This window comes from Pogoniulus pusillus, chromosome 26 (assembly GCF_015220805.1).
Source record: "Pogoniulus pusillus isolate bPogPus1 chromosome 26, bPogPus1.pri, whole genome shotgun sequence".
NCBI classification, from domain to species: domain Eukaryota; kingdom Metazoa; phylum Chordata; class Aves; order Piciformes; family Lybiidae; genus Pogoniulus; species Pogoniulus pusillus.
Window position 1 is genome coordinate 453,848 of NC_087289.1, and position 15,814 is coordinate 469,661.

At 60.0% G+C, this 15,814-nt stretch overlaps 1 protein-coding gene across 4 annotated transcripts in view; it reads left to right on the top strand.

Annotated features, from left to right (window-relative positions):
• Nucleotides 1–753: 753 nt before the first annotated feature.
• EPHB1 (EPH receptor B1) overlaps nt 754–15,814 on the top strand; it is a 67,653-nt gene continuing 52,592 nt past the window's right edge. For all 4 annotated transcript variants that reach the window (XM_064165597.1, XM_064165598.1, XM_064165600.1 and 1 more), the window contains exon 1: nt 754–1,056. In XM_064165597.1, the coding sequence (XP_064021667.1) occupies nt 999–1,056 (58 nt within the window). In that variant the 5' untranslated portion in view covers nt 754–998. The remainder of the gene's footprint in view (nt 1,057–15,814) is intronic.

Sequence of the window (15,814 nt, forward strand, 5' to 3'; positions counted from 1 at the left end):
ACTGGGTGAGTCTCTTTCTGAAGGGCTTCTTTCCTCAGCAGCTGCAGGTTTCTATCATTCCTGGCTGGGCAGGAGGACATCCTGTGCTGCCAGAGCTCAGGGGCAGGAGATCACCCTGGGTGTGGGCGACCTGTGGGCTTGGGTTGGTGGTGACAGGGGTGCTGGCAGAGGGCTACCGAGGGCTGGGGGCTCTGGTGACCCCTGGGCAGGGAAGGGCAGCCTGCTGCTTCCCTGCGCCTGGGTGCCCATCGGGCTCTGCAGCAGTGGTGAAGGTGTGGGGGACGGCAGCGACTGAGGAAATGCCTGCGCTGACTCGTGGGGCCGCCCTGCTCTGAGCCCGAGGTGGAAGCGGACATGTTTTGGGGTGCAAGGGACGCACCTCGGCGTGGGGCTGCCCTGCTCTGAGGCTGCGGTGGGAGCAGTTTTGGGAATACAAGGTTTGCTGCAGCTTCCTTTAGAGAGGAGAAGGGGGGACTTGGCCCGCGGCAGCCTGTGCCAGCCGGTGTCCCCCGGTGTCCCCCCGCGTCCCTTCCCGCTGCCCTGTGCCCAGGGTCCACTGCGTCGCGTGGAGGGGTCGCGCTGAACGGAGCAGCTGCGGCGGGAGGGTGTGCGCCTGTCTGTCCGCCAGGGGGCGCCGTTCCCCTTCGGACGGCGGCGGGCGGGGGCGGAGCGGGCCCCGGGGATTGGCGGGGCGGGGCCCGGGGGCGGGGCGAGCCCGGGGGATTGGCGGGGCGGGGCCGAGTGCGGCGGGGGCCGGCGGCGGCGTGGCCGCGCTCCCCACTCGCGGTGGCGATGTGACCCGGGCGGCGCGGGGAGGCGGCGCGGTCCTGTCCCGCGGTCCTGTCCCGCGGCCTCGCCTAGGCCTGGCCTGGCCTGTTCCGGCCCTGCCTTCCTTCGTCCCGGCGCGGCCCGCGGACGTAACCCCATGCCCGCTCACGGCCGCCCGCCGGTAGCGGCTGACGCCTGCGGAGCAGCGGCGCGCGGGGCCCGGGGAGGCGATGGCTGCGGATCTGGTGGTGCTGCTCTGCTTGGCCGCCGCTGCGGCCGCCGTGGAAGGTAAGGCGGGAGCGGAGCGCGGGTGGCGGGGCTGGAAGGTGGGATGCTTGAGCCGCGGCTCCCTGCGCCCTCCGCCGCTACGCGTGGGCTGGGAGCGCCGCTCGCTGGCGTTGGCAGCCGGGGATCAGCCGGAAAACCGGCTTCGCCACCAGGTAGTGTACCGGGAGTCTGCCAAGCTGCGGGAATGCCCAGCGCCCGTTCGCTTCGGGGGCCGCGGAGCTTTCCCCTGGCGCCGGCGGGTTGTGCCAGGCACCCTCCCGTAGCCCATCCCGGCGGGTACCGGCCCGCAGGCGGTGCTGGTAATCCGGGGCTCGCCCCGCCGTCTGGGGATGGCCTCAGGAAGGCGTGAGGGGTTTCTGGCTCTTGAGAACGGCGCCGGGAAACCGGGCCGATTCTGCGTGGGACGGGAGACTCTTGCGCGGTGTCATGGTGAGGGACACCTCCAGGGTACCCTCTGGAGCCCCTCCCTGTCAGGGCTGGAGGTGTTGGACACTCTGCGGGGCTGGAACTGTTTCGAAGGACTGCCTTTGGTCATCCTCCTCCTCCCGTACCTCCATACACCCGCAGCAGCTCGGGGAAGCTTCGTGGAAGAGGAGGGTGGGTGTATCAGGAGGTGTGCCGGTAGAGGCTTTCCTTTGAGTCGGACCGGGCCGGGAGGTTCTCGGTCTGTTGGTGGAACCGTGGGGCAGATGCAGGACTTCAGCCCAACAGCACAAACCTTGCTTCAGTCTTTTCCCTGTCACCCATCCGGTCGTGGGGTTTGCCGTGCGTTGGGACGGTGCCCGCGGTGCCCAAGCTCCGCACGGAGGGCCTGGCAGGACCACCAGGTCAAGCCGATGCTCACGGTGGTGGTGCGTGGCTGCTGCGTGGCTGGCACGGCTTTCGGAAGGACTGCTGAGATCCCTGTGCTTTGCCTTTCTTTTGCTGCTGCTGCCTCTTTTTTTTTTCCCCTGGTGCAACGTGGGCAAAAAGGTTGTGGAAGAGGCTGCCCAGCGCTTGAGCAGTGGCCTTGAGCAGGGAATGTGGTGCAGCCCCATGCTTGTTGGCAGCAAGAAACGTGTAGTTATGGAGAGGTCTTGTGGGCGAAGTGGGCTGCTGGTTGGTGTGGGGCTCGGCCCTTTCTTGGGGGGTTTTAGCTGATGTGAGCATGGTTGTGGTGAATGGGAAGCTGCTGTAGTCAGCTGGAGCTTGGTGGCTCAGCTCCAGGCGGCACGGAGGTGGTTCAGCAGTCAGCGCTGCTGTGAAGGTCTCCAGGGGGGTGGATGCTGGCGGTGGTTGCCCTCCGCTCCCGGGCGTGCCTGCTGGGTGGTGGTGGGCAGGCCCACTTGCTGCAGGCTCTGCTTTGCGCTGGCTTTTGGTGGACCCAGGCGTTTGCTTTCCTTGTTTCTCTGTCCTCCCGCTCGTTGCATCGCTGTGGGGATAAGGCGAGGAGCAGAGGCTGCTGCCTTGCCCAGGCGCGGTGCACACAGGAGGGTTGCTGCGTGGTGAAGCCGCACGTGAAATGCAGGAGCCGTGAGCAGCACTTGGCTAGCTGGCATTTGCAGTGTCAGCTGCTCCTCGAGGCACTGCTGGAGTCGTGGTCGGCTGGGAGACCTCGGCTCGGTCGCTACCTGACAGCACTCCTGGGAGTCGTGCCCGTGTGTCGTGCAGGGTCTGGCCCGAGCCGCCTCTGGGAGTGCGTGCTAGGCTGGCAGAGCCACCGTCCCTGCTGGGCACTGAACCTGTTGAAAATCAGCATTGTTGCTGCTCTGCTGGGGAAGGTACTTGGATAGTGAAGTAGCATCCTGGGACAGATCTCAGATTTAAGGGAAGATTTTGGACTGGAAATTTCTGAGGTAAAGCATTTGGATCCGATTTGGAGTCAAGGCGACGTCTCCTGGCACGCTGCTACAGAGGAAACACCTTTGTATGGAAATCTTACGGATCCCTCTGGTGGATCTGCCAGACCGGGGGGCTGGACTCAATGGTCTCTGGAGGTCCTTTCCAACCTCTTAACATTCTGTGATTGAAGTGGAGGTTTCTCTAACCAAGGTGAAGCATCTCCTAGAGCCTGACCTGCGCCGGGGTCCAGCTCTCCTCCTGGAGCGGCCGTAGGACTGGTTTTGCCACCAGACCTCTCCAGCAGCAAGGCAAAGCTGTGGCTGCAGCTCGGCTCTGGCACAGGCTGCAGAAGCAGCTGAGAGAGAGGTGGCTCCCTGCATCCCAAATCAGCCATTGAGACAAAAAGTCCTTTTCCTGGGGTGCCAGAAGGGAGATGTTTTAGGGTCTGGACCTGGTTGGAGCAGGTGGAGGACACAGCTGGGGTGGGGTCCAGGGCTGCCTGCAAACATCTCTCTTTATCCTCTATAAACCCTTGGTAACTCCTTGCCTGTAGCTTGTGAACCCGGAGATGGCAGAGTCACTACTCTGAGGTATCTTATGGAAGCTTAATTTTTACCAGTTCCTGTGGCTTAGCTGACACCTGGACGCTTAGAGTGATTTGTGTGTGTGTGGCTTGCAGAGAGGAAGAGGAACGGGAGAAGATGACAGGAGTGAGCGCTCCGAGTCTCCCACACCCTGCAATCACTCAGGAGCTCTCTCGTGCTAGCTGAACCAAATATAATCACATTTAGCATATAGAGAGGGTGGTAATGGGCTGCCTTACACCCTTTAGCGCGGAGCTGTCAGCGCTGGAGGTGGTGGGAGGTCAGGGGGGGCAGATGTCCATTTTGGTGCAGCTCCTCCAGAGATGCTATTTAATCTGCCTACCTGCCTGCCTATCCATCATCTCCCTGCTCCTTTCAAACCCGGCTTTCTCTGCTGCTGCTTGCAGTACCACGACAAGCGAAGCACAGGGAGGGAGGTACACAGCCCTGCTTGGAAGTGGTGGATCCGGCTTAGTTTTTCTCCCCGTGCTTATCTGCTGGCCTGCCTGCCTGGCCTCCGAGACCGCACACCCGGAGAGGGCTGGGCGTGGGGCTTCGGTCGCCGGCTCCTGATCCTTGCGTGCTGCCCGCTCCGGGCGTGCTCTCTCCTCCCGTTCTGTCTCGGGATGCACACATCTGTTGCAGGCATCCTTGGGGCTTCCTCTGCTTTCAGCCGGCGCCGAAGCGGTGCCTGTGCCGAACGGGCTCTGAGCCGCCCTTGCCGTCGCCACAACCATCGGTACCACCTGGGCGTCCACCTTGGATCCAGCTGCTTCACCCAGAGCAGAGCTTTTCGAGGAGAAGCTGGAAATGAGTCGTTCGGGAGGGAATTTGCAAGCGCTAGTATCTAACCATCCCTCGGCTTGTTCAGACTGTCTGGGGAAAAGAAAGCCCTAAGGGGAGAAAGCTTCTTGGCAGGCTGAGAGCGCCCAGCTCCTGTCAGCCTGGAGGGAAGGCGTTTTGTCAAGTCATGGAAAAGGGGCCCGAGACTGCAGATGCTTCTGTTGCCTTTTTTTGACTAATTGCTGTTATCACTGACTCATTATGCCTGCTTCAGCCTCCCTGCTTCCCTCTCCCTCCCGCTGCGGGCTCGGGGACGGGGCTGAAGGGCAGGCAGTGTCCCTGCCTTCCCAAAGGCCCTGCGGCTTCTCGTGCCTTGCGTTGGGACAGATGCTGGAAGCGCCGAGAGGGGCACTTCTGCCCCTGGGCTGTGCCAGCACGGCTCAGCTCGTGGCACGGGTGGCAGCGGTGTGGCTGTCCCTGAGTAGGCTCAGACGCATCTCGTGGGCAGCTTCGCCTGTGCCTCGGCTCTGTGCTGCTCTCCTTTCCCGAGGTGAAGGTTTGTGTTTCCTTTCTGCTTTAATTAAAGCTTGGCGTTTCCCTCCCCCTGAACGCTCACAGCCTGAAGTTGAATAACTTGCAGTGCTCTGGTGGCTGGGCTCAGGAAGCCCCATTAGAGATGAAAAGGAGTGTTGGAGATGATGGAGGGATCAGAAAGACAGTGCTGGCAGCGCAGAGCCTGCCGCTGGGGCTGCCGTTATTGGTATTTATTTGACACCGAAGATGGGCTTGGAGCAGTTAATGCAAATAGGGCCCCTGAAGGAGCTGGGTGAGAGGCAGGATGGGGCAGGGGTTCGTGATAAATACTCCTCTTCTGCTCACTAGCTCTGCATGGCAATGGAGCTGCTGCCTGGTGCTCCTTTGTGCTTAGTGGCCTGGTGTGCTGTGGCATAAACTGGCAGGTTTGCAAAGTGCCCTCTTGCCCATCCTGGGTGCAGGTGCTGACACAACTGGCCTTAAAGAGCTGAAGAAAATATTGATGTTTGTAGATGAAGTAACCCAAATGTGTTCATCTGTCTGTGGATCCGGGCTGCAGTGCTGAATAATAGATGTCTGTAGCAAGCTCAGATGTGGTGGGCAGGGGCAAGGAGCACCTTGGGCAGTAAGTAGCTGGGTGCTGAGCAGCTCTGCGGAATCCTGGAGGTGCTGGTCCCTGGTGCAGCAGAGTGCTGTGGGCTGGTGGAAGAGATGCCTGGATCAAGGCTGAGGCTGGTGGTGTGCTGCCTGTGCTGGGCTGCTCTGTCTGAGACCCAGTCAGCTCAAGGAGGCTTGGTTTTGCTTCTGCTAGCTGTGTGTCTGAGCTCTCCCTACTCTGGCATGGCAATGGCTTCATGCAGGAGCTCTGGGCCGGCACTGCCCAGAGGGTGCTGCAGCAGTCCCTGTCCCCCAGACAGACGGGGTCAGGATGAGCAGCTGTTGAGCAGCACAGCAAGGCTGGGCAGGCAGCCGGGGCTGGGGGCAGGGCAGTGTCCCCCAGCACTCATTAGGCTGTGCAGGTGCACTTGGCTGTGACCTTGCTCTCTCTGTTCAAGCCCAGGAGCTCCGCAGTGCTGGGCACAGGGCTCCTGTGCAGGGCCAGGGCTAAGCTTGGAGACTTGCTGGGGAGCAGCTGGCAGGGGCATGGCCTTGGCTTTACTGCTAGGAAGCTGGAGTGCCCCTCTCCTCTCCCAGAGAGGTTGCTGGAACCAGTGTGATGGAAATGATTCAGACAACCTCTGCAGTGGGAACTGAAGTGCACCGGTGACCAAGAACACTCTGCTAAGTGGCTGTGGGTGGTGAGGATGGCAAATGAATGTGAAGCCAGAAGGCATGCAGCTGCACCGAGACCCAGCTGTGAAGGCACAGCACGGGAGGTGCTTGAAGGATATGGTTTGAGGGTGAACTTTGTAGAGCAGAGATGAGGTTGGACTTGGTGATCCTGAGGGGCTTTTCCAACCAGAATGTTTCTGTGATTCCTCCGGACAAGGACACTGAAGAGCTGGAGCAGGTCCAGAGGAGGGCAATGAGGCTGGGGAAGGGTCTGGAGAAGAGGCTGTGGAGGAGCAGTGAGGGCCCTGGGGGTGTGCAGTGTGGAGCAGAGCAGGCTGAGGGCAGAGCTCATTGCTCCCTGAGAGGAGGCTGCAGCCAGGTGGGGGTTGGGCTCTGCTGCCGAGGAACAAGGGATAGGATGAGAGGAAATTGCCTCAGCTTGCCCCAGGGGAGGTTTAGTTTGGACATGAGAAGAAACTTCTTGGCTGAAAGGGTTCTCAAAGGCTGGCACAGGCTGCCCAGGGAGGTGGCTGAGTGCCCACCCCTGGAGGTGTTTGAGAGAGGCAGAGCTGTGGTGCTGAGCGCCATGGCTCAGCCCCAGCCTGGACAGAGTTGGGGAATGGTTTGTCTTAAAAGATCTTACGGGTCTTTTCCAACCGGGATGTTTCCATGATTCTGTGATGGTCCAGCTGGGCCCCTGGCATCTGTTCTCGGTGGAGTCTGAAGCAGGAGCAGAGGTGTGCAGGAAGGGCTGGGGTGAAGCCAGAGCAGTGGCAGGCAGGTGGTATGTTGGGTGACCCTGGGGCACCGAGCTGGTCATTGACCAGCCCAGCTTTTGGGGGCTGAAGCTGCAGCCCATCCACAGGTGAGCAGCTTGAGAGGCTGCTTGGCAGTGGGCAGGGGACTGACGCAGACACCCAGCAGCAGGCAGAGGCATCACAGCCCTCTCATTGGTGACAGTGAGAGCAAGCTGTGGCTGGGCTCAGCTCGGTGGCTTCCCTGAGCAGTGCAGGCAGGGGTGGGCTCCTCCTCCGCCGTCACTGCTCTGCAGCTGCTTTTTCCCTTTGGGTTTTTGTTTGGGGGGGTCTGCCTTTTTTTTTTTTGGGGGGGGGGCATCCATGGCCACAGAGTCCTGTCCCGAGAAGTGGTGAGCAGGGCGGGCCTGGTGTCTGCAGGAGCTGAAGGCTGTGCCTCACTCCCTGCTTCCTCACAACTTCTGAATTATTGAAGTGCGTTCAGCGGAGATTAACTTTCCTGGCTCAATATTTATTATTGCTTCATTTCCCTGCACGGCAGAGCTGGGAGGGCTTTGACAAATGGGCTGGCAGGTTCCGTAGCCTCTCTCCAGCTAATCTAAATATCCCTGGATCCTTCGCTGAGAAGCTAATTTGTAATTTCCTATGGTGAGTTCTAATGATCCACTGGGGGCTGCTTTTCCTACTGCCGCTCTGCTGGGGGGAGGAGGCTGCCACCAGAAAATGGTGTGGGACCTGGCAAGTGGCCGTGAGTCACCTGCACCTCTGAGCTGAGGACAGCCAGCCAGAGAGCACGGACCGGCGCTGCGACCCCGGCGGCTGGGCTGGGAGCGGCTGGCTGGCTCCTGCGGGAGCCATGGGGCTGCGCTGCGCCCCCCGGCGGCTGCGCTGGGAGCGGCTGGCTGGCTCCTGCGGGAGCCATGGGGCTGCGCTGCGCCCCCCGGCGGCTGCGCTGGGAGCGGCTGGCTGGCTCCTGCGGGAGCCATGGGGCTGCGCTGCGCCCCCCGGCGGCTGCGCTGGGAGCGGCTGGCTGGCTCCTGCGGGAGCCATGGGGCTGTCAAGGAGGCTGGAGCCGGGCAGGGATTAGTCTCTCCTCCGTAGTCTCAGGTGATAGGAGAGGAAATGGCCTGAAATGGTGCCGGGGGGCGGTTAGGTTGGAGATGAGGACAAATTTCTTTGCTGCGAGGCTGGTCAGGGATTGGCACAGGCTGCCCAGGGAGGTGGTGGAATGCCCATGCCTGGAGCTGTTCAGGAAACTTGTGGGCATGGCCCCTGGGGCCGTGGTTTAGTGCCCACAGTGGGGTTGGGTCGATGGCTGGACTCTTTAGCAGCCTTTCCTAACCCAAACACTTCTCTGATTCTGTGAGAGTGGTGGCAGAACCACGCCAAGGCTGGCACCCCGTGCCAGTGCCACAGCCCCCAGCCCCATCCCCGCATGGGGTCGGCCTCTGCAGCTGCAGGCAGCTGATGTGCAGCACCTCTGCTTCTGGAAGCCTCTCCCACCACCCCAATTATAACCAAGTGCTATCAGCCTTTTGAATAATTGAAGAGGCCTTCTGCTGAATATTTAATTACAATAATATTTGGTTAGCAGGGGTTGTTGGGCTCCTTTCATGCAATTGAGGGCTGCTGCAAGAAAACAACCTGTTACAAGGAAATGTTGTCCTATGATCATTGATTTTCTTCTTTTTTTTCCCTAAGCTAATCAGTTTCTCAGTTGAAATTGGTTAATTAGCTGAGCTCCATTAAGGCTCTGTGGCATTTCAGCTTGGTGTTGCTAAAGAATGATGGTTTTTTGCCTGTTAAGCCCACAACCCAGGGTGACCTAATTACGATCAGAGCAGACCCTGCTCTGCTGCGGCTTTAATCAGCTCCTGCTGGGAGCCCTGCGGGGCAGAATCACAGAGGCAGAGTTCAAAGGGAAAGGGGCTCTGTGCCCAGCCCTGCCTGAGGAAGGCTCCTTTGGCCTCTCCCACTCTAAAGCTGGTGAGCAAGATGCTCCTGGAGCTTGGGAGCAGCTGATCCCTGCAGCCACAAAGCCAGCCTGGATTCCTAGAATAGGCTGTGTTGGAAGGGTCCCTAAAGACCAGTTCCAAACCCCTGCCATGCCCAGGGACACCTCCCACCATGCCCAGGGTGCTCAAGGCCTCATCCAGCCTGGCCTTGAGCACCTTCCTGGGCAACCTGTGCCAGTGTCTCCCCACCCTCGTTCTCAAGAGCTGCTTCCCCTTCTCCAGTCTCAATCTGCCCTCCCTTGGCTCCCAGGCACTGTTTGGGCAGGTGGAGGGGCATGGCAGGCAGGCAGCTGGAAGAAGACAGGGTTTGGAGTGGACGTAGTTAATGCATCTTCATTTACTTGTTTGCTCTTACGTTGCTCCTCTTAATGAGCAGGTGGAGCCCTCCCAGGGAGCAGGTTCTGCAGCCTCTGATCATCTTTGTAGCCTCCTCCAGACCCTCTCCAGCAGTTCTGTGTCCTTGTGCTGGGGGCACTGGAGTGGCACACCGTGGTGCAGATGAGGCCTTGGCAGAGCAGAGGGCAGAATCCCCTGCCTCACCCTGCTGGGCACTTCTAGGCTGCTCCCTCCCATCCCAGGTGGGTTCTTCATTTGCCTCTAATGGATTGTTTCACCATATTTTCTCCTGCCCACCTCTGGTGTACCAGTGCCCTGTGTGCCTGATGCCAGCAGCTGGGCACCAAGGTTTGGCTGATTCAAACCCAGCCAGCATCTTCCCTGCGTTGTTCTGAACAGGTCTGGCTTTTGGTGGCTGTCTCTCTGTTTGAGAGGCAGAGGAGCTCAGCCTGCTGGGCAGCACTGGATGCTCTGCCCTGCTGCTTCTGCCACCTGTCAGGGAGCCTCTCCTGCACTCAGAGCCCCAGGCCTGTTACCTGTCCAGGTCTTTGCCTCCCGTTCTCAGTTCCTTTCTTGGCTGCAAGGAGCAGCCTCTCTCTGTCTGGCCCTGCATGCCTGTGCTGGGGCAGGGCAGGTTTCCTTCCTGCTGCCTTCTGGACTGGACTCCGGATGGGGAGTGCCTTTCCTCCAGCCCCCAGGGCTGTGCTGCCTGCCGCGGAGCACAGAGCAGCTGCCCCCTGCCTGCACCCTGCCTCGGGCTGCTCGAGGGGGGAGTGAGGTGGATGTGGATTGCTTGGAGAAAAGAAGAGCGGAGTAGTGGTCAATGGGCATGTGCAGGGCTGGAGCCAGGCTCTGCTCAGGGGTGGCCAAGGACAGGCCAAGGGGCACCCGGTGCCAGCTGGAGCAGAGGAGGTGCCAGGGGAGCAGAAGGGAGAACTTTGTGAGGGTGCTGGAGCCTGGAGCAGGCTGCCCAGAGAGGCTGTGGAGCCTCCTGCTCTGAGGCCATCCCAAACCCACCTGGGTGTGTTCTGGGTGCCCTGCCCTGGCAGGGGCTTGGGATGGATGATCTGCAGAGGTCCCTTCCAGCCCCTAATGTTCTGTGGCTCTGTGGTGCAGGTGAGCTGGCAAAGAACAGCCAAAACATACCCCGGGTGCCAAGGCAAGGAGGGGTCTGGGGCTGGTGCTGGTCCTTTCTGCTGGTGTTAAAGGACAGGCTGCAGAAGGAAGGATGGAGCAGGAACAGCAAGGGATGGAGTTTTATGGAGTTTCTTTCATTTCCTTTTGTGGCAGCCAGGGGCTGGGGATGTGCCTTGGATTGCTTCAGCTGCTTCCTGAGCGGCTCCTTGCCCTGCTCCGGCGCCCTCCTGCTATCAGGATCATTGCTTCTTGCTCGGGGGCCTTAAATCAGCTGCAGGAGGAGTGTGAATTGCTGCTGCCCTGGCAGAGCAGGGCCCCAGCAGAAGAGCTGGAAAGGAAACCTCTTCCTCTGGGGCTGGCTGTGGGGGTCTGCCCTGGCCTCACTGGGCTACCCTCTGCCCTCGGGCTGCAGGGAGCTGGGAGGGGACAGCCTGAGGTACTGGGGACAGGCTGGCATGGCCTGAGGAGACAGCTGGCATGGCCCTGGCAGCTGGGTGGGCACTTGGGGTTTCATCACTTGTTTCGCACCTGAGCCCTTCACGTTTCTAAACCTCTGAGCAAGGAGGTGAGCAGGGAGGGGTGGAAGGGACCTGCTGGGTGCTGTCACCCTGCTCTGCTGTGCAGTTGGCACCCAGGGGGTTGAGAAGCAGACCTGGCTTTGCAGCAGCACCAGCCCTGCCAGGAGGGCTTCCTGCAATGCTTCTCGGGACCTTTGCCATCCCTGGAGGTGTTGAAGAACTCTGTGGCCGTGGCGCTTGTGGACAGGGTCTAGTGGGCTTGGTGGTGTTGGGTTGGTGATCTCAGGGGGCTTTTCCAGCCTTAATGGTTCTGTGCTGTGGTCCTGTGCCCTCACCACGCGGCCCTGTGCTTCTGCTGGAGTTACTTTTGACAGCATCAGTGCCCCAGGCAGGGCAGGACTTGGCTGTGGGCAGGGCTGAGGTGCAGAGAGCTGCTGCCCAGCCCAGGAGAGGTGAGGAGATGGCCTTGGCTCTGCAGGCTTTGCCCCTGGAGGTGAAATTGCTGCTGGGGGTCTGAGTCACTTGAGCCTGTCAGGCTCTCAAGAAAGGCCCTGTGAGGTCAGCGTGGCTGGGAGCAGATAGGAAGCTGTGGAGTGGTCATTTCTGGTGTAGCAAACTCCAGAAGGATCAGCTCTGAGCTGTGTTTCCTGGAGAGGGACTTCTGGGCTCCTGAAGCCACATGCATGGCACCAGGTGGCCTCACTTCTGCAGCCACCTGGAGGGTGGCACAGAGCTGAGCAGGACTCACGGACACAGATTGCTCTTTGTCACAGAACTGTTTGGGTTAGAAGAGGCTTCTAAGATCATTGAGCCACAGGGATGTGGAACACCTCCAGGGCTGTGGACTCCGTCACCTCCCTGGGCAGCCTTTTCCTGTGCCTGACCACTCCTGCAGGAAAGGAATTGTTCCTGATCCCTAACCTAAACCTCCCCTGGGGCAAACTGAGGCTGTTTCCTCTCATCCTATTGCTTGTTCTTGGGAGCAGAGCCCAACCCCAGCTGGCTGCAGCCTCCTCTCGGGGAGCTGCAGAGAGCAATGAGCCCTGCCCTCAGCCTCCTCTGCTCCACACTGTGCACCCCCAGCTCCCTCACTGCTCCTCCCCAGCCCTGCTCTCCAGACCCTTCCCCAGCCTCATTGCCCTTCTCTGGGCCTGCTCCAGCCCCTCGGTGTCCTTGTGGTGAGGGGCTCAAAGCTGAACGCAGCGCTCAGGCTGTGGCCTCAGCAGTGTAGTGGGCAGCAGCCACTGCGCTGCTCCTGCTGGCCGCAGGATGACCCTTCTCGGGTAGGACCCTGCTGACCTCCAGCCTCTGAGCTGAAGCTGACCCTGCAGAGGAGCAGGGGGAAAGTGCCAGGCAGTGAGCTGGTGGTGTTCAGTGTCCTCCTCAAAGGCAGCTTGGTGCTGGCCGCTCCGGCCATGTGCGGGTTAGTGCGGCGGTGCCTGGCAGCGCCTGGCACGCACGGGAGGCTGCTGAGCTGAAAGGCTCTTCCAGAGCCTGCTGAGAGCTGCGAGGAGATGCTCATTAACTTCAGCAGGCTGTGGCCAGGCCGGAGCAAAGGGGCTGCTTTGAGGAGGATGCTGCTGAGAGCTGCCTCCAGCTCTGCCTTTTTGTGCTGGCGCTGGGCGCTGCTGCTGGCGCTGCCTGGGCCAGGGCAGCTCCTGGTTTCACATGGTCAGGTCAGGGACTCACAGAGTGGGTTGGGTTGGAAGGGACCTCGAAGAGCATCTGCTTCCAACCCCCAGCTCTTCCAGCCTGTCCCCAGAGCAGAGCTTCTGCAGCCTCTGAGCATCTTGGTGGCCTCCTCTGGAGCCTCTGCAGCACCTCCAGGCCCTTCTTGTGCTGGGGTCCCAGAGCTGGAGGCAGTGCTGCAGGTGAGGGCTGAGCAGAGCAGAGGGGCAGGATCCCCTCCCTGTGCTGCTGCTCTCCTGCTCTGGCGTCAGCCAGCACACAGCTGGCTCTGGGCACTTTGGCACCAGCTGACACCCCCAAGGCCTTCTCTCCTCAGACTGCTGTCAGCCACTCCTCACCCAGCCTGGGTCTGTGTCCATAACCTGGAGAAATTGGTTTCTCTACCTCCGACTGGTGGCACACATTGGGCAGCATCCTTGGGGCTTGCTGCTGAGGGGGCACTGGGGAGAGCTATGGGCAGGTGGCTGCCCCAAGAACCCTCTGCAGGGGCTGTGCCAGCAGCCCAACAAAGTTTTTGGAGGTGGTTTTGCAAGGGAAGGCAACGTTTGTCTTCCTTTGTTTGAAGCTTTGTGCTGCTCGGGGGAAGCTGAGCTGCCTTTGAAGCACTGCAACTATTCCTAACAGGTTACCTCGAAAGCTTTCTCCAGTCTTGAATGAATCAAAGTGCAAATGTTTGTAATGCAGCACCCACACAGGCAGGGACAGGAGTTTTATGAGGGCAGGGGAGGCAGAAAACAATAATAATGCAGCATGGTTTATGAAGTGGTCCAGAAACTCACCAACCAGCTGAGGGTTTACAGCACCTGAATGTGGTACAGGCTGTAAATTTGAATTCCCAGGCTAGTCCTCAGGCCTTGCTCTTTATTACCTGGAACAACACTGCCCTGCTAATGGCCTGGCTGCAGCAGCCTGCTGGAGCCCTCCAGCCAGCCTGGGCACCTCAGCCCTGCCCCAGCACTGCAGAGCCTCTGCTCCTGCCAGCCTGAGCACCTCAGAACTGCAGAGCCTCTGCTCCTGCCAGCCTGAGCACCTCAGAACTGCAGAGCCTCTGCTCCTGCCAGGTTGGGCACCTCAGAACTGCAGAGCCTCTGCTCCTGCCAGCTTGGGCACCTCAGCCCTGCCCCAGCACTGCAGTGGCTCTTGCTCGTTAGCTGATCACTACCCTCTATTGTGTTGTGGACCTTGGAAACCTTAGAATCATGGAATGCTGATGGTTGGAGATCGTCGAGTCCAATCCCCTGACAGAGCAGGAGCACCCAGAACACAACCAGATGGGTTTGGAAAGGCTCTAGAGTAGGAGGCTCTACAGCCTCTCTGGGCAGCCTGCTCCAGGCTCCAGCACCCTCACACCAAAGAAGTTTCTCCTCATGTTGAGGTGGCATCTCCTGGGTCCCAGCTTGTACCCATTGTTCCTTGTCCCATCCCTGGGCACCACCAAACAGAGCCTGGCACCTCCCTCCTGACAGCCACCCCTCAGGTACTTACAGGCACTGCTCAGGTCCCCTCTCAGCCTTCTCCCCTGCAGGCTAAGCTGCCCCAGGGCTCTCAGCCTCTGCTCACAGCAGAGCTGCTCCACTCCCTGCATCAATCTCACAGCCTCCTCTGGACTCTCTCCAGCAGGTCCCTGGCTCTGGAACTGTGGAGCCCAGCACTGGGCACAGCACTGCAGCTGTGGCCTCAGCAGGGCAGAGCAGAGGGGCAGGAGACCCTCCCCAGCCCTGCTGCCCACACTTCTCTTGCTGCACCCCAGGATGCCCTTGGCCCTCATGCCCACAGGGACACTTGTGCCCATCCTTGCTTTTCCGTCAGGGCTGATTTCCTGCAGGCTTTAGCCCAGGGCAGCCTCTCCAAGGTCTCTTTTTGTGCTCTTCAGCCAGAACTGGCAACTTTGGTATTTCTTTCTCTGCTCGCCTGTGTGCTGGAAAGCCTTCAGAGGTTGTTTAGGAGCCTGTAGATCTGGAGTCATTGATTTTTTTGGTTATTATTATATATTATTGTAATTAAAACATATTTTTAGCAGCTGAAAGTGGATCCCGTCTGGGTATTTACACAGCAAAGATGTTTTGGATGAGGAACAGGCCAAGAGCATCACGTGGCTGGGGCCAACGTGAAACAAAAGAATCCATTTATTATCCAGGCAGGAAATTTGTTCTTTGGGATGTTGTAGCTGCAGACATAATGATTTCATTTCCTCCAGTTCCCCCAGATTAATGGCTTGTGCTCTTCCCTGTGCCTGCTGGCTGCTGCACGCCGGCGCCCCGCAGCCCTGCCAGCGCCCCGGGACGCCAGCGCACAGGGGACCCCCGGGGGGCTGCCTTCTGCTGCGGGCTGCTGCAGAGCTGAGCAGAGCCTCTGGGGCCACCTTCCTGGCAGTGATGGTGTCCTGCTGCAGAGGCACCTCTGAGGGTTTTTGCCTCCTGTGCCTCCGCGAGCTTTGCCGCCCTGTGGCTCCAGAGGTGTTCTCCTCTGTCCTCTGCTGCTACAGAAGTCGAGCAGGGCCAGGGAGGGGATTCTCCCCCTCTGCTCCACTCTGCTGAGACCTCACCTGGGGTACTGCACCCACTTCTGGAGCCCCTGGGACAAGAGGGCTGTGGAGATGCTGGAGTGTGTCCAGAGCAGGGCCAGGAGGATGCTCAGAGGCTGCAGCAGCTCTGCTGTGAGCACAGACTGAAAGAGTTGGGGCTGTGCAGGCTGGAGCGGAGGAGGCTCCCAGGGGACCTTCTTGTGGCCTTCCAGGATCTGAAGTGGGCTACAAAAAAGCTGGGGAGGGACTTTTGAGGCTGTCAGGGAGTGGCAGGAGTGGGGGGAATGGAGCAAAGCTGGAGGTGGGGAGAGTGAGGCTGGAGGTGAGGAGGAAGTTGTTGAGCAGGAGAGTGGTGAGAGCCTGGCAGGGGCTGCCCAGGGAGGTGGTTGAGGCCCCATGGCTGGAGGTGTTTGAGGCCAGGCTGGCTGAGGCTGTGGGCAGCCTGCTCTAGGGTAGGGTGTCCCTGGGCATGGCAGGGGGGTTGGCACTGGCTGATCCTTCTGGTCCCTTCCGACCCTGACAATGATTTTGTGATCTCCAGAGGTCCCCTCTGGACCTCTGTTGAGAGTGAGGGTGGTGAGACACTGGCACAGGTTGCCCAGGGAGGTTGTGGAGCACAGAATCAGATCTTCGATCACATTCGCTGCTTCTGTGCTCCACAACCTCCCTGAAGGTGTCCAAGGGCAGGCTGGATGAGACCCTGAGCCACCTGGGCATGGTGGGAGGTGTCCCTGGGCATGGCAGAGCATTGGAGCTGGATGAGCTTTGAGGTCCCTTCCAGTCCTCCCCA